The sequence below is a fragment of the Paramisgurnus dabryanus genome, chromosome 18, assembly GCF_030506205.2.
Source record: "Paramisgurnus dabryanus chromosome 18, PD_genome_1.1, whole genome shotgun sequence".
NCBI lineage: Eukaryota > Metazoa > Chordata > Actinopteri > Cypriniformes > Cobitidae > Paramisgurnus > Paramisgurnus dabryanus.
This window is the reverse complement of record NC_133354.1, coordinates 3,944,285-3,959,264: the sequence shown is the minus strand read 5'-3', so window position 1 is coordinate 3,959,264 and position 14,980 is coordinate 3,944,285. Positions and strand designations below refer to the sequence as shown.

General features: G+C 42.0%; 1 protein-coding gene across 2 annotated transcripts in view; it reads left to right on the top strand.

Moving 5' to 3' along the window:
- The window catches only part of LOC135721526 (ly6/PLAUR domain-containing protein 2-like), a 58,225-nt gene extending 43,546 nt beyond the window's left edge, over nt 1-14,679 (top strand). Inside the window, exons 1-4 of one of the 2 annotated variants that reach the window (XM_065243830.1) lie at nt 10,891-10,957; nt 11,059-11,178; nt 11,450-11,572; nt 12,891-14,679. In XM_065243830.1, the coding sequence (XP_065099902.1) occupies nt 10,909-10,957; nt 11,059-11,178; nt 11,450-11,572; nt 12,891-12,958 (360 nt within the window). In that variant the 5' untranslated portion in view covers nt 10,891-10,908 and the 3' untranslated portion in view covers nt 12,959-14,679. Of the gene's footprint in view, nt 1-10,890; nt 10,958-11,058; nt 11,179-11,449; nt 11,573-12,890 lie in introns of those variants that run through there. The other variant, XM_073812558.1, reaches the window with a different exon arrangement.
- Nucleotides 14,680-14,980: the final 301 nt, after the last annotated feature.

Below are 14,980 nucleotides of genomic sequence, written 5' to 3'. Positions count from 1 at the left end.
AAATGTTCACACCACAAGAACTGGGAATGATTTTAGAACCCCCATTTTCAGGGACTATTGACGAACGGTGCCCCCTTAAAAAAAAATTGGTGCATTGTAAAGCTCTGGACTATAAAGTACAGTACATTAAACATTTTTCCAGCACAAAAGTCTAATCTCTTAAATAGTCAACATTTGAAGTGGATCAAAAACATTCATCAAAGTTGCCATAAGACAAGAATGGGTATTGTTCAAAACACAAAGACAACTTTTATAAAAATCCACTTTATGTTTTGATCCACTTCAAATGTTGACTTGAATCAAAAATGAAATAAAGGCTTGTTTGTTGCTGCATTTCATAGTAACACTTTAGACTGTATTTGTTGCAACGTGAACTAACAAAGAGCAATATAGTTTTATCTTTTAATAATCATAATATTAATCTTTGTCAGTTTGTAAATTAATAAAATGCACTTACTGTATGGATGTTACATTTTTTTAAGTGTTTACTATTAAGAAGTTTGAAACACTTAGAAGCAACATAATTTACAATTGCTTACATTAATATCGTAAGAGCCATATGTGGTGTTATTTTTATTTTGTACACTATGTGGAGTATTGAGATGGGGGAGATATAATAAAATGTCAAAGGAGGATTGGTGTCATGGCTTTGGAAAGCCATATGTAAGATATCTGTATGAATTTGTAACTTTGTAACTCATTTAAAAATTTAACCATATGAGATTAAATAAAATATAAATATGAGCATCAAGATTTGGATGTTGTTATTGGCCACACGAGTCAAACAGCATTATTTTCCCACTTCCTCTGTGAGTGACTGATTGGCAGTCACCAAAACAAATGTTTAAGGTGTTAATGAGTCATACTAAGAACATGTTGTGGTTAAATAGTGTGCTTTGGTAAAACAATCACAACCACACACACACACACACACACACACACACAGCTCATTTCTACAGAAACCCCACAGAATGTTGACGTCAATTTTGTTTTTTTCATATTGGATGAAAGGATTTTTTTGTATATTTGTAAAAATGTATGCAAGGATGCTACATTGCAAAGTTTACATTTCAATATATCTAATGAATATGAGAGCTTATGTGTGTTACTTAAAACTGAACTAATTCTCTTGAATATTCAGAATACAAACATGCTTAGTGTACTATAAATTACTTCACATACATTACTGCACTGCATTGAAACAACTCAAAATACAGCGTGACATACAGTATAACATGTAAAACAGTTGTTTTGGCCGACAAATGTAATTTAATCAATTTATGTTAATGTAGTTTATATGCATCATGTTAATACATATCAAATTTGTAATGCTTATAAAGTTCTACAAATGTAAATGTCAAAAGAGGTTTAGTGTCTAACTCAGGGTCCTTAGTTTTCTACTACAAAAAGTTTTAGTTTTTTTTCCTGTAAGTTTTTCTAAAGGAAACACCTGTAAATATAATTACATGCTCTGCTGAAAGCCTTTATTTCTTTCAGTCTGGTCATTCAGGTAATGATCTCTTATCAGATTTGAACAGCATGGTTATGGTAGTTCAATGAATAAACTACATTGTATAGAACATAGGAGCGCTTTTATTGTCATCCATTTTAATGTTACAAATATTAGATTACGACTGATGGGCCCTTTGCAGTAAACCAGAAAATTGAAGGACTGCTATAAAGTGCACATTTCTTATAAAAACAAAGGTGCTAAAAGGGTCTTAGAGTTAGGGTAAGTAAAAGGTTCTTGACATCGATGCAATATACTGGGTTCCCTTTCAGTCGGTCACTACGACGTCACGTCGTGACCAACGAATTGGGAACTCGCTTAGAGAGACCAATCTGCTTCGAATACTACTAAAACGCCAATGAACTTGGCATTGAGATATTTGCATAATGCTGGCGCCGCCCCGCCAGGTGCGTATATAAGCAGCAGGTGCAAATAGGGAAATTAGCTTTTTATCGCTTCGAAAGCCGGCAGTATCTGCTACTGAGAAGCTACTTTACTCTGTTGGGATTCGATTGCTGAAGTTGGTTGGACTGGCAGTACCACAGCGGACGCTTCGCTTATTCCACGGCTCTACATCTGTTTGTTTGTTTTGAGTTTAGTGTGTGCGTTGCCCCTCCCTGTGCGCATCTTCAACTGAGCATCTGAGTGAATTTCCCTAAAAGAGTGATACGAGAGAGCTTTGTGCCTTGTTAAAGGCAGCCACTCTCTCGTATATCCGAAGATCAGCGTCCTTTTCAGGATGGCTTTTCGTCCGTGCGATATTGGGTGCGGCAAGTACATGGGTCCGAAGGACGGTCACGAGCGTTGTATTTCCAATGGAGACTTCAGCGTCGTGTTCTACGATGTCTCTAGAATCTGTTGTGCCGCCCCCCGAATCCACAGAAGCCGCAGCATCCGAGGGTGGGCCTCCTCCCCCTGACGTGGACCCCAACGCCCTTCCTCCCTCTGGTCGGGTTGGGACGCCGGAGTTCGATCCAGAGATGGTGGCCGTGCTCGCTTGAGCGGCGGAGACCGTAGGGTTAGAGTGGGTTAACCCCCCTCAGCCCAAGCCGTCCCGCCTGGATGATTGGTTCTTTGGAGCTGCCAGGGTTTCACAACCCTCTCCGCCGGTACCTTTCTTCCCCGAGGTGCACGAGGAGCTGACTAGAACCTGGAAGTCGGCATTTTCTACCAGATTACGGCCGTTTCAGCCCTCCCCCTCACCTCCCTCACCAGCGGAGCCGCTAAGGGTTATACGGGGATCCCCCCGTGGAGCGTGCGGTCGCGATGCAACTGTGTCCGGCCACCGCTCCCTCCTGGAAGGACCGCCCAACCCTCCCCTCTCGTGCTTGCAGACAGTCGTCCAGTTTGACGGGCGCTGCCCACCAGGCATGTGGAGAGGCGGCTTCAGCCCTGCACGCAATGGCGTTGCTGCAGGTTCACCAACAAAGGCCTTGAGGGATCTGCACGAGGGAGGACACGACTCGCCTGTCCTTTCGGAGCTCCGGGCTGCCACTGATCTGGCTCTTCGCGCTACGAAGGTGACAGCGCAGGCGATTGGTCGTGCCATGTCCACGATGGTGGTCCAGGAACGCCACTTATGGCTATGTCTGGCGGACATGTCGGATGCGGAGAAGAACAAGTTCATGGACACTCCAGTGTTGCAGACTGGTCTTTTCGGCGAGTCGGTGGAGTCTTTCGCCCAGCAGTTCTCCGCCGCCCAGAAGCAGATGGAGGCGATCGCCCAGATCATGCCCGGCGCAAGCGACCTGCATCTCGCCCTCCAGCGCCGGCTGCCCCGTCTGCTCCTCGCCGAGGGCGCCCTCCGGCGGCTGCCTCCACCCCCCGCTAGAACATCTTCCAGGCCACGGAGGGGGAACAGCCGTCGGCAGCCCGCCCCACCCGCTTCCCGTGGTAAACGGAAATCGAAGCGGCCCTGAGACGGGCGACCTGGATTTGGATGGGATCACTCTACGGGAGACATTGATGGCATCGCTCCCTCCACCGGTAGAGGGCCGGGTGGAGAATCTTTGGTTTTGTTTTGTTTCTGTTCCGCCGGCTTCTCAGCCGGCACCCACAAAACCACAAAAAGAGTGCATTCCTATTCCTTCTCCAGGTCTCCAGAGGATCGAGAGAGATGTGAGCGGGCATTCACATGCTCTTCCTCCCTCTCCTCTATCACCAGCGGGTGTCCTGAGGAGTCCGAGCTCTGTGTGTGTGTGACACTGACCTGAGCCCGCTGAGGGTGACGGTCGTCTGGTCTCCTCAGCGGGCTCAGGTCAGTGTCACACACACACATACTGTAGATACTTATGCTGTCTCAGCAGACGTACCGGAGGTACCACCTGTCTCGCTTCGCCGCCCCACCGCGGGTACACCGGTAGTGCCGTTAATTCCCCTCGTCCGGTCCCTGGGTGCTTGGCTTCAGCTTCCCAGCCCGTCTCGTTGGGTTTTACGCACTGTCCGCCTCGGTTACGAAATACAATTCAACCGGCACACACCCAAATTCTCGGGCATTCGTTTCACCACGGTGAAAGCGTCCGATGCACATGTACTGCGTGCAGAGGTCGGAGTCCTGCTGGTGAAGGACGCGATCGAGCCGGTCCCTCCAACCGAGATGAGGTCAGGTTTCTACAGCCCGTATTTCATAGTACCCAAAAAAGGCGGTGGGCTACCACCGATCTTGGATTTGTGCGTTCTAAACAAATCTCTGCAGAGGAGGTCTTTCAGGATGATAACTCCGAAGCAAATATTCAATTAAATTCGCCCCCAAGATTGGTTTGCGGCAATAGACCTGAAAGACGCGTACTTCCATGTGTCCATTTTCCCTCGTCACAGAGCGTTTCTCCGGTTTGCATTCGAGGGCCGGGCATACCAGTACAAAGTTTTACCGTTCGGGCTGTCTCTCTCTCCCCATGTGTTCACGAAAGTATGGAGGCGGCGTTAAAACGCCTCAGAGAGAGCGGTGTTCGCATATTGGCTTACCTCGACGATTGGCTTATAATAGCGAGCACAGAGATTTAACGCTTCGAAATCTCGCCCGTTTGGGTCTTCGGGTCAACTGGGAAAAGAGCAAACTCTGCCCCACGCAGAGGATCTCTTTTCTCGGTATGGAACTGGACTCGATCGATTTATCGGCGCGTTTGACAGAAGAGCGCATCCAGTCAATTCTGACTTGCCTCGGTTCATTTCGAGGGAAGAATGCGGTCCCGCTGAAACAATTTCAGAAGCTCCTGGGGCATATGGCAGCAGCAGCGGCCGTGACACCGCTCGGACTGCTCCATATGAGACCGCTTCAGCGTTGGCTACACGATCGAGTCCCGAGGAGAGCGTGGCGCGCCGGCATCCATCGTGTAGCTATTTCACCTGCGTGTCGCCTAACATTCCCCCCGTGGTCGGACCCCGCGTTTCTCAGGGACGGTGTGTCCATGAGACAGATCTCTCGGCATGCTGTTGCACACACAGATGCGTCCGACACAGTTGCACTGGCATATCAATTGCAGAGAGTTGTGGGCAGTATATCTGGGACTTGTACACTTCGCTACGGAGCTGCGAGGGAAGGATGTACTAGTATGCACCGACAACACTGCGACCGTTGCGTATATCAATCGTCAAGGCGGTTTGCGCTCCCGTCACCTGTCGCATCTCGCTCGTCATCTCCTCCTTTGGAGTCAGAAGCATCTCGGTCGTGCGCAGATAGATCTGTTTGTGTCGCCGGACGATACCCACTGTCGCCTGTTTTATTCACTAACCGAGGGCAGCCTCGGCGTGGACGCTTTGGCACACAGCTGGCCTCGGGGGATGCGCAAATACGCATTCACTCCAGTGAGCTTAATCGCACAGACACTGTGCAAAGTCAGGCAGGACGAGGAGAGCCTTTTACTGATCGCCCCATACTGGACGAGCAGGAATTGGTTTCCAGAACTAATGCTCCTCGCGACAGCCCCTCCCTGGCGGATTCCCCTGAGGAAGGACCTTCTTTCTCAAGGAGGGGTATGGCACCCGCGCCCCGACCTGTGGGATCTCCATGTGTGGTCGTTGAGCGGGCGCAAGGTTTAGGTGATTTACCACAAGCGATATCTAACACAATCGACGCGGCACGAGCTCCGTCCACAAGGGGCTTACGCGTTTAAATGGAACCTTTTCGTCACCTGGTGCTCTTCGCAACGCGAGGACCCCAGAGAATGCCCTATTAACATCGTGCTTTTATATCTTCAACATAGGTTAGACGGTAGGCTGTCACCCTCCACCATTAAAGTTGATATCGCTGCTATTTCTGCTCATCACTCACTTATCAACGGCAGATCAGTTGGCCAGCATGATTTGGTTATTAGATTTTTTAAAGAGGCGCTCGTAGGCTAAACCCCTCGCGCCCTCCTTCTATTCCTCCCTGGGACCTGTCCATGGTGCTGAAAGCCCTTCAGGCCCCTCCGTTCAAGCCTTTGCAGTCTGCGAGTCTGAAGCTTTTGTCAATGAAAGCTCTGACCCTGCTAGCATTGGCCTCAGTGAAGAGAGTAGGGGATTTACATGCATTCTCTGTTGACGATTCGTGCCTTCAGTTTGGTCTTGCTGCCTCGAGCGTAACATTGAGGCCCAGACCAGGCTACGTGCCCAAAGTTCCCACCACTCCTTTCAGAGATCAGGTGGTGAGCTTGCAAGCGCTGCCCCCGGAGGACGCAGACCCAACCATGGCTTTGTTGTGCCCCGTACGCGCACTGCGATTCTACGTGGACCGCACGCAAAGCCTCAGGACCTCAGACCAGCTCTTTGTTTGATATGGTGGCCAGCAGAAAGGGAAGGCTGTCACCAAGCAGAGGATGTCTCATTGGATAGTTGATACTATCGCCCTGGCTTATAATCTTCAGGGTATTCCTTGCCCCTTTAATTTGAGAGCGCACTCCACACGGAGTGTTGCCTCATCTTGGGCTCTCGCTCGTGGTTCCTCGCTAACAGACATGTGTAGAGCTGCTGGTTGGGCGACACCTAATACGTTCATTAGATTCTACAGTGTTCGTATCGAGCCTGTATCCTCTCGTGTTCTTTCCTCACCAGGGGGAGCACGGAGAGCAGTCTCGCAGGTCGGCTTGCAGCCTCCAACTGATGCTTCATAACTGTGTCAGTATGGAAGGCCTTCAGAGCAAAAATGTGTAATGGTTTGAATTGTTCTTCCTTCGCCGCCTTGGCAGCCTTTGTTGCGGAGCATTGGCTGTCAGCCTTTCACTAGCTGTATCCTCGCGAACCTACGTGTCTGGCTCGGGCTCCACATTGTGTCCCACCGGGTTCCTTTGTGAGTATTTTTCTGTGGGGTTAATCCTACCAGCCCACGTTTCCCTTAGCAGAGCACTGCTTTGCTTACACAGCCACGGCTGTCTTTATTTTTATCGTCCACCATTAGCCCTTAAGAGGGGCGGTGGCTTCCGCAGCGTTCCTATCCCGCTCAGGTAGGGCGCTTCCCAGTCGCTGGCACTTCTGTGGGGTTAAAGGAACATCTAGTGCCCGGCCTTCTGCCCTATCCTATTTCTCCATTCCCTAAGGGGATTTGGAGGGTTTTTCTGCAGACACTGGAAGATGTCAGCCCCTAGTGGCGTTTTGGTAGGGATTCCCAATTCGTCGGTCACGACGTGACCGACTGAAAGGGAACGTCTCGGTTACGGATGTAACCCTCGTTCCCTGAAGGAGGGAACGGAGACGTCACGTCCCGTCGCCACAGGTGCTGCCACCTGCTGTTACAGCCGGTCACACTTTCCGGCTTTCTCAGCGAAAAAGAAGCTAATTTCCCTATTTGCACCTGCTGCTTATATACGCACCTGGCGGGGCGGCGCCAGCATTATGCAAATATCTCAATGCCAAGTTCATTGGCGTTTTAGTAGTATTCGAAGCAGATTGGTCTCTCTAAGCGAGTTCCCAATTCGTCGGTCACGACGTGATGTCTCCGGTCCCTCCTTCAGGGAACAAGGGTTACATCCGTAACCGAGACGTTTCTATCCAAGCGTGAAGCGGTTTGTTTGTGCAAGCACCAAAAGACGATGACAAGTGCCCAGTAGCTTTTACAACCTGTGGTTACATTTTAAGGGTTTTTGCCACATTAGATGCATTTTACTTTCTTCATTTGTGAATATAGAAATAGTTTCATAAACATTTATGGTTTTAAAGATATTTTGGAGCATCTAACCCCACACTCTTAGAACGGATTTGTTAAAAACAATACTGTCAGTGTTAGTTTAGGGATGCATTGTCCCAGAATATACACATCTTTGCTTTTTTTTTAAATAACACATTTTGTGTTACTTTGAACACAACTGGGTTCTATTTTCCTTTCTGGGTTCTTACAAACCCCAAAATTAATGATGACGCAAGTTATCGTCTCCAAAGTAAATCTCTTTTCTTGGACTACAACAAACACACAGATTGTAGGCAACAGTTTACTTCCTGGGATTGGTGATGTAAACAAGACCGACATTATCAGAATTCCTCCCGCTTCGAACTCGGCCTGTAAGTTAACTCCTTCATTTTATTGTGAGAAAATCTTTCAAACATGGTAAGGAGCGTCACATTTCTGGCTGACATCAGGGGTATTCAGGCCAATCACAACGTACAGATTACTTGGCTATTGAGGGACACAGAGCTTTTCAAATCTATGAGTTTTGTACAAAATCAGTGTGTTTCAGAAAGAGAGGGAAATAGCAATAAAATAGGTGCAGTTTAACTGAAGCCATACGATTACTTTTATGAAGAAATTCATGAATGTAACACGTTTACAAAGATGATGAATCATTACTGCTTCTTTTGAATGAAGTTTCACCTGCTGCCAAAAGAGGCGCTAATTTAGTAAACACATCTGTTGGTCGTATTTAAGGGAATGGACAAATGACCAAAGCAATTGTATAGGTTGGATAAACCATTTTTTGGAATCATTCTGTCAAAGTTTCTTAGAAAAAACATTTCTCTCTTCTTTCTGTCTAAATAACATTTTTCACTACAAAAACATCTGTACATAAATGGCACATATTGGGACATGGTTTAGATTAAGCCTTTGTTGTATTAGGACCTTTTACAGTAGTTTTACAGTAGTAAGACATTTTAGTAGTTATTACAAACATACCTTACAAAAAACAAACAATACTGGTGTGCATCTTGAGACAAAACAATGGCACTGATATATGTTAAGATATGTCAGTACAAGGTGTTTTTAAATAAAGGCAGCTCAAATATGCATTTTAGTCTGGGACTATGGGATAAACCCTGTCCAGGAACCCCACCGCCCCATTAGGACCTTTTTTAAAGGTACCGTCAGTGACAGCTTAGTTTTCTTTCTGATAGTGTAGTTGTTATATTACTTTCCACATTATGTTATTACTGTTGTTAATCTTATGTTATGTGTTGTCTTCACAAGTAGAGAAAAGAGGGTGTCTCCATCTCAAGATGATTAAAAGTTGTGAAGAAAGGGCGATTTATAGTCGTGCATCGTAGGCTATCCGTAGCCTGTGCGTAGCTCTGCGTAGCCTGACGCGCACCTCACAAAATTTCTAACAGCGCGTCGGCTCTACGCGGACCGCAAGCGCTGTGATTGGTTCACCAGAACCCCTCCCGTCAGGTAAAAAACTGCGTCATAGGTATTTCCGTTTGAGACGGTGAAAACAAAGATGAGCCAAGTTGAGGAGTGATTTAACTCAAACTGCAACATAAGTCGCTGTTTATTTACTTCCATCATTGCTGGTCTTCTCAAATTATACACAACAAGTTGCTATTTTTTCTTCGTTTTCTTGCTAAGCTTCTTCTTCTGTGACGACTTCTACTGCTACTGTGGTTAGACGCGTGATTACTGCCAACCAGCGGTTTTGCGTGTGTTTGCATGTCGACGCGGACGGCGACGCAAAAGTATAAATGAAAACTGACGTGGAACCTACGCCGTCGCGGCTACGCCGTAGGACCTACGCACGACTATAAATCGCCCTTTAGTCATTTAACACTATAGGATATTGACATTTAAAAACAGCATATTCTACAATAGAGATTGTTTATACTTTAATTTGCTGATTATTGGAGACTCCAAATATGCATTTCTGTTTCAGAATCAAAAAATAAATTTGTTTCTAAAAACAAAGTCATCTGTATTTAAAATCTGTTGCTCTTTTGTCCTATTGAATGAATAACTTTGACAAAGTCCATTCAGAGCAAAATATTCACCAATAAAGAAATGGAAGTGTTTTATTAGGTAGAGTTTATTGATCATCAGTCATCTTAGTATAATAGCTTTCATTTTGCACAGTCAGAACATTATATCTGTTTTAATCGTTTCAGACATTGTATTGAATTTCATAACTGAGCCCTTGGTGTGATTTTATACTGCACATGACAGAGCGCACTGCGGCAGTATTTCAGATACAGTACATGTATTTTGTATTTTTGTACTTTCTGTATTTTTTGTCTCTGGACTAAATAAATGTATTCCTTATTCAACAATTATATATAGATAATAAAATGTTATAGTTAATGGTAGTCTTGGAAAGCTAGCAGCGTGTGATTTTAAAATGTTTTCCATCCTGTCTCCAGTGTGTAAGATGTTTGTTAAAGATCAAGCTGCACCACATCCGAGGAAAGTGGTTAAATGCCAGCTAGCAACACCTTTACTGGGCAAAGTTAAAGTTTCCATTCTCACCCACATTTATTAAAAAAAAAACTGCAGAGATGATGTTGGAACCACAGCTGTCTGTGGTCTGATAACTTCTTTAAAACAATGGGTCAAAACCTTTCAAATGCGTGGCATACAAAAAAATGCATAAAATATATCCAGCTAATTTTTGAGCTAAATGTGGGTGCTGCCATCTTTGACTTTTACTGTGTAAAACTTCCGGTGAGCCACTAAAGCTAAAGGTAGCCAGGGACACAAGCATGCTTTCCTATCTAAGCAAAAGTTCTAGTCCAGGCTCTTGTTCTGTCCAGACTGGACTATTGCAATACTTACTGGCTGGACTCCCAGCCTGCACAACCAAACCCCTACAGATGATCCAGAATCTTGACTTGATTTGGTTTGATAAAGAATTGTTAATAAAAAAAATATGTAAAAACGTAAAATAACCTAAATAAGTGACAGTGATTTTGCTGGATGAAAATGTTATGATGCTGGGACATGAGCCTACTGCATGAAGTCTTTTGTTTGGATTCATGTTGTCCATGTCTGCACTTTCTGTATGTTTCTCTTATCTAACACAACTGAGTCTGATCATCAGCTCATAGGTGAGATCTTTATGACGTTGAGTTAATAATTGTGTCAAGTGAGAGAGACATACAAAATGTGCAAAAAAATGGGTGTAAGTGACAACTGTGTTAAAAAAAAGTCTGTGCATTAAACCCTCCCCTTTCTGAACAGTAATAAAAGACACTGAAACGTATCTTGATCATTACTCCTACAAGCAAAGATGTATCAGCACATCTCCATTGTACTTCTGTTCATTTTCATCACTGGAGGTATGAAAAAACTCTTCATACATTAATATGTATTATTATACAGTATGATAGACATTAAGAGACTATTGAATATCTTTCCCTCTCTCTTGTTTTTACTCAAGCACATTCACTCAAATGTTATGAGTGCACTAGCATGGGGTCAGGATCTTGTGAGGCAAAAGAGAAGACATGTACTAATGGAGAGACTAAATGTAGCAGTACAACAACAAAAACCGTTTTAGGTAAGTCCTGTTTGATGGAGTGGAAATTTACATATCATACAGTTTAAGTATTATTGGAGTAGAAATTATCAAATGTGAATTGGCTTGTAAACATTTATATTCAGGCATCTGGCAAATGTTTTAGCGCAGAGACTTGCAGTGCATTACAGCAATACATTTTATGATTATGTGTGTTACCCAAGATCAAAACAACAGCTATTACAATGCTCTACCAAAAAATTGTTTTCTTAATTTTAGTATACACTGTATGAAAGCTTGCTTTGTTGTGTAGGTTCAATTAAGACATCTGTCACAACCAAATCATGTGCATCAATTTGTGAAAATGATAGCAAAGAGATGGGTGGAGTTACAACTTCTACCAAGTGCTGTGATACGGACCTTTGCAACGGCACAGGTATGTACCATGACTTTTCAATCTGTTCATTTATATTTAAGGTATTGATTTTACTGATGCTTTTCTACAAAACACAGCTATGTTGGGTCATGTGTTTGCATAAACCTTGCAGAATCTGCAAAATGTAATTTTAAAAACAATGATTTAAAATGACAATTTGTTTTAATTAAGTAGGGGTGAGCGGGGCACAAACTAACGCAGGAGTAATTGTAACACGGCTACTTTGCATATTTATATAGGGCAGAGCAATATGTGGTCTTTTTCTCTTACTGTCAGAAGTTTCTTCAGTGAATTTTTGAAAAGTTTTGATGTGTTTTTGTTAAGATATTGAACAAAGAGTGTTTTGAAGGCATGTAAGTAATTTTCTTTATCTTATGTTATTTTTTTTTTTTTCAATTTCTGAGTTGGAGTGTAAGTCACCAAACCCAACTTTATATTATTTTAATCATGCATAGATGCATAATACAAGGATGGTTAGATGAAGGATCATGGATGAATGAATGTGTGGATATTAATCTATTATAGGCAGATATATAAACAATATCCACCTTTAGTATATAGGCCGAATTTTATTGAATTATTTATATTGAAAAAATGTCTAGCATGCATTATAACAAATTCTCTTTTACAATGAACCCCACCTATGGGGTAAGTTGTAACATTTGCACTCCTGTCACTTTCAGTGTAATTGTAGGATAACTGTAGGTCCCACAAACAAACAAAAAAGTGTTTATTTAGATTTATGTGTTGATTGTGTAAAAAATTATTAATCATGTTTTGAATGATAGTGCCAAAGTCAAAAAGCATTAGGTTGTGCCCCGCTCTCCTCTACTGTCCTTAGAAAGCTTTTTATGATATTTACAAGTAATTTCAACTTACTATTATTTATCTTGACTTGAGATTCTACAATTTATAAATGAAGTTGACTTATTTCAATTATATTTTAGGCTATAACAACAAAACATTTTAAGGCAGCAAAATATTTTTCATAGTTTAATCATTTGACTCTATATATTAAATGCATATTTTAATTTGTATTTACAGTACGTACCACACTGTATAAAAATGCAGCATGAATTCAACATACAATTTTAAGTTTTGACCTGTGCTGATGTTATGTTGTCATAACTTGTAAAAACAAATTGAAATTGTTTAACTTAATTTGTTAAGTTAAAGTAATGTAAAAAAACAATATGTGTTGATTTAACAAAAATGCTAAAAAAAATTACAGTGCAAGATGGCAAATTGTCTTCTCTGTGCCGTTCTGGTCATGTTGATGTCAGTTTTGAGTTAATAAAACATTTTGTGTCTTGATCAGGTGGACTCTATAAGGGCAGTTTCATCCTCCTCCTGTGTCCGCTCTTCATCCTCACCCTGTTTCACTGAAATCACTGAACTTCAGTGTAACACAATTTACAAAATTGTTAATTATAATGCTTGTTTGTTGCCAATGTATGCTGCATCTAATTTACATTCAGTTGTTAGGTTTGTATAAGCTTAGAAACAACAATTCACAATTGCTTACATTTAAGACTTTATCAATGGCTTACAGTACATTTGAGCTTTATAACTGCAACAACAAAATATTTTTTAAAGATAATGCTTTCTTTATGATAGCTTAAAGGTGATGTGTGTAAATTTTAGCGGCATCTAGTAGTGAGATTGCGAATTGCAACCAACAGCTCATCCCTCAATTGTTTTTAAAACGCATATGGTAGCCGCCACAGGACAAACATGTCATCGTCTGAGGCAATATAGGGACAAAACATGCTCCGTAGAGCAGTTTGTCTATTTAGGGCTTCTGTAGAAACATGACGGCGACTTTCAGGTAATGGGACCTGCGGTGTATGTAGATAAAACAGCTCATTCTTAAAAACAATACAGTTCATTTTGTAAGGTCTTTATACATCACTGATAATATATTTGATTGCATGTCTGTCAATAGATCCTCCTAAAAGTTACACAATGCACCTTTAATTTTTATTACATTTTCATTGGTGTTTTATTTCTAGCAAAATATATTCTGGAAACAGAAAAAAAAAAGAAATAAAATATAACCACAACAAATCTACACTTGTAATTTTTGTTCAGGAAGCCTTTATAAAACTGAGACAGAAATAATCAGAATAAAATATTTGTCATAATGTAATAATGATATTTTAATAAATAAAGTACTTTAAGTACAGAAGAGAAAGACACCAATCCCTCACATCAAACTTACACTGCAACCTCATCAAAAGTTTGTTTTTAAAATTAGGACATTTGTACTGTATACTGGCACCCCCACAGCCATTTTACAGCCACTTTGTTTACCACTTTAAGTTGGCACATGTGCACGGCTCACAGAAACGTGTGCATACACAGACATTAAAACAAATATTATAGAGAAAAAAACAGTACCTGTTCTGACCAGCAGCTGGCTCTGTTGTCAACAAGCAAACTGTCACTGAACATCATTCACAAAAAGAACTAATGAGCCTTGGCACCAGATTAATTTTCAATTGGTTACACTGCTGCTACCAACTTTCTTAGTTGGTCACATCAGCACATGATTTGGTCTTTAGCCGAAAATGCATCTGTTATCAAAATATACAAACACAGAACTACACCAGCTTCAATATATCACCGTATAATAAGAACAAAAGCCTGTATGGGCTTTTTTTAACAATCTAAGTGCAATGTGCAATAAACCAGTAAGAGTCTCATCTCTCATCCCAATTAAAAGCCAGTTGCGCTGGCGCCATCCCGATTTCCTTATTTTGGCAGAATTTGTACACCGTAATAAAATTCCGTAGAAATTTCTACGGAATTTTTTTACAGTGTAAACTAAAAAAACTAAGAGGAGGAAGAAGACCACCAGTTTAAGATTGATATTAAAAAATGTTGTTATTTTTATTTGTAATAAAATTGTTCTTTTTTGGTATTAGAACCTTTAAAAGTCGTTTTCTTTCAGTCATGGATATAAATTTCAGGCTTTTAATTGCTGTAAATGTATGTATAGCCCAGATGATCAGTGTAATCTCAAAGAATTTACAAATATGTAAGAAAAGGTTTGTACTCTAAAAATACTTTATTTGTAATTTGTTGGTAATTAAATCTTTAAAAGTCTTTTTTTTAGTCATGGAAGTACAAAATAGCAGGCTTTTAATTGTTGTAAATGTATGGATAGCCTACATGATAAGATTAATCACAAAGAATTATTTACAAATATGCAAGAAAAGGTTTGTACTTTAAAAATACTTTATTTGTAACAAACAGGAGATAAATAATTTACCAACGTGCAGAGCCGTTTCAGCACTAGGACAGCGCCGTTGGTGTTTGGAAATTTAAGCATAACATGAAAACGGTTCTCATCTCACCGAATCCAGAGGTACAAAGTCATCATATATAATAAATCTGTGGGGTAGC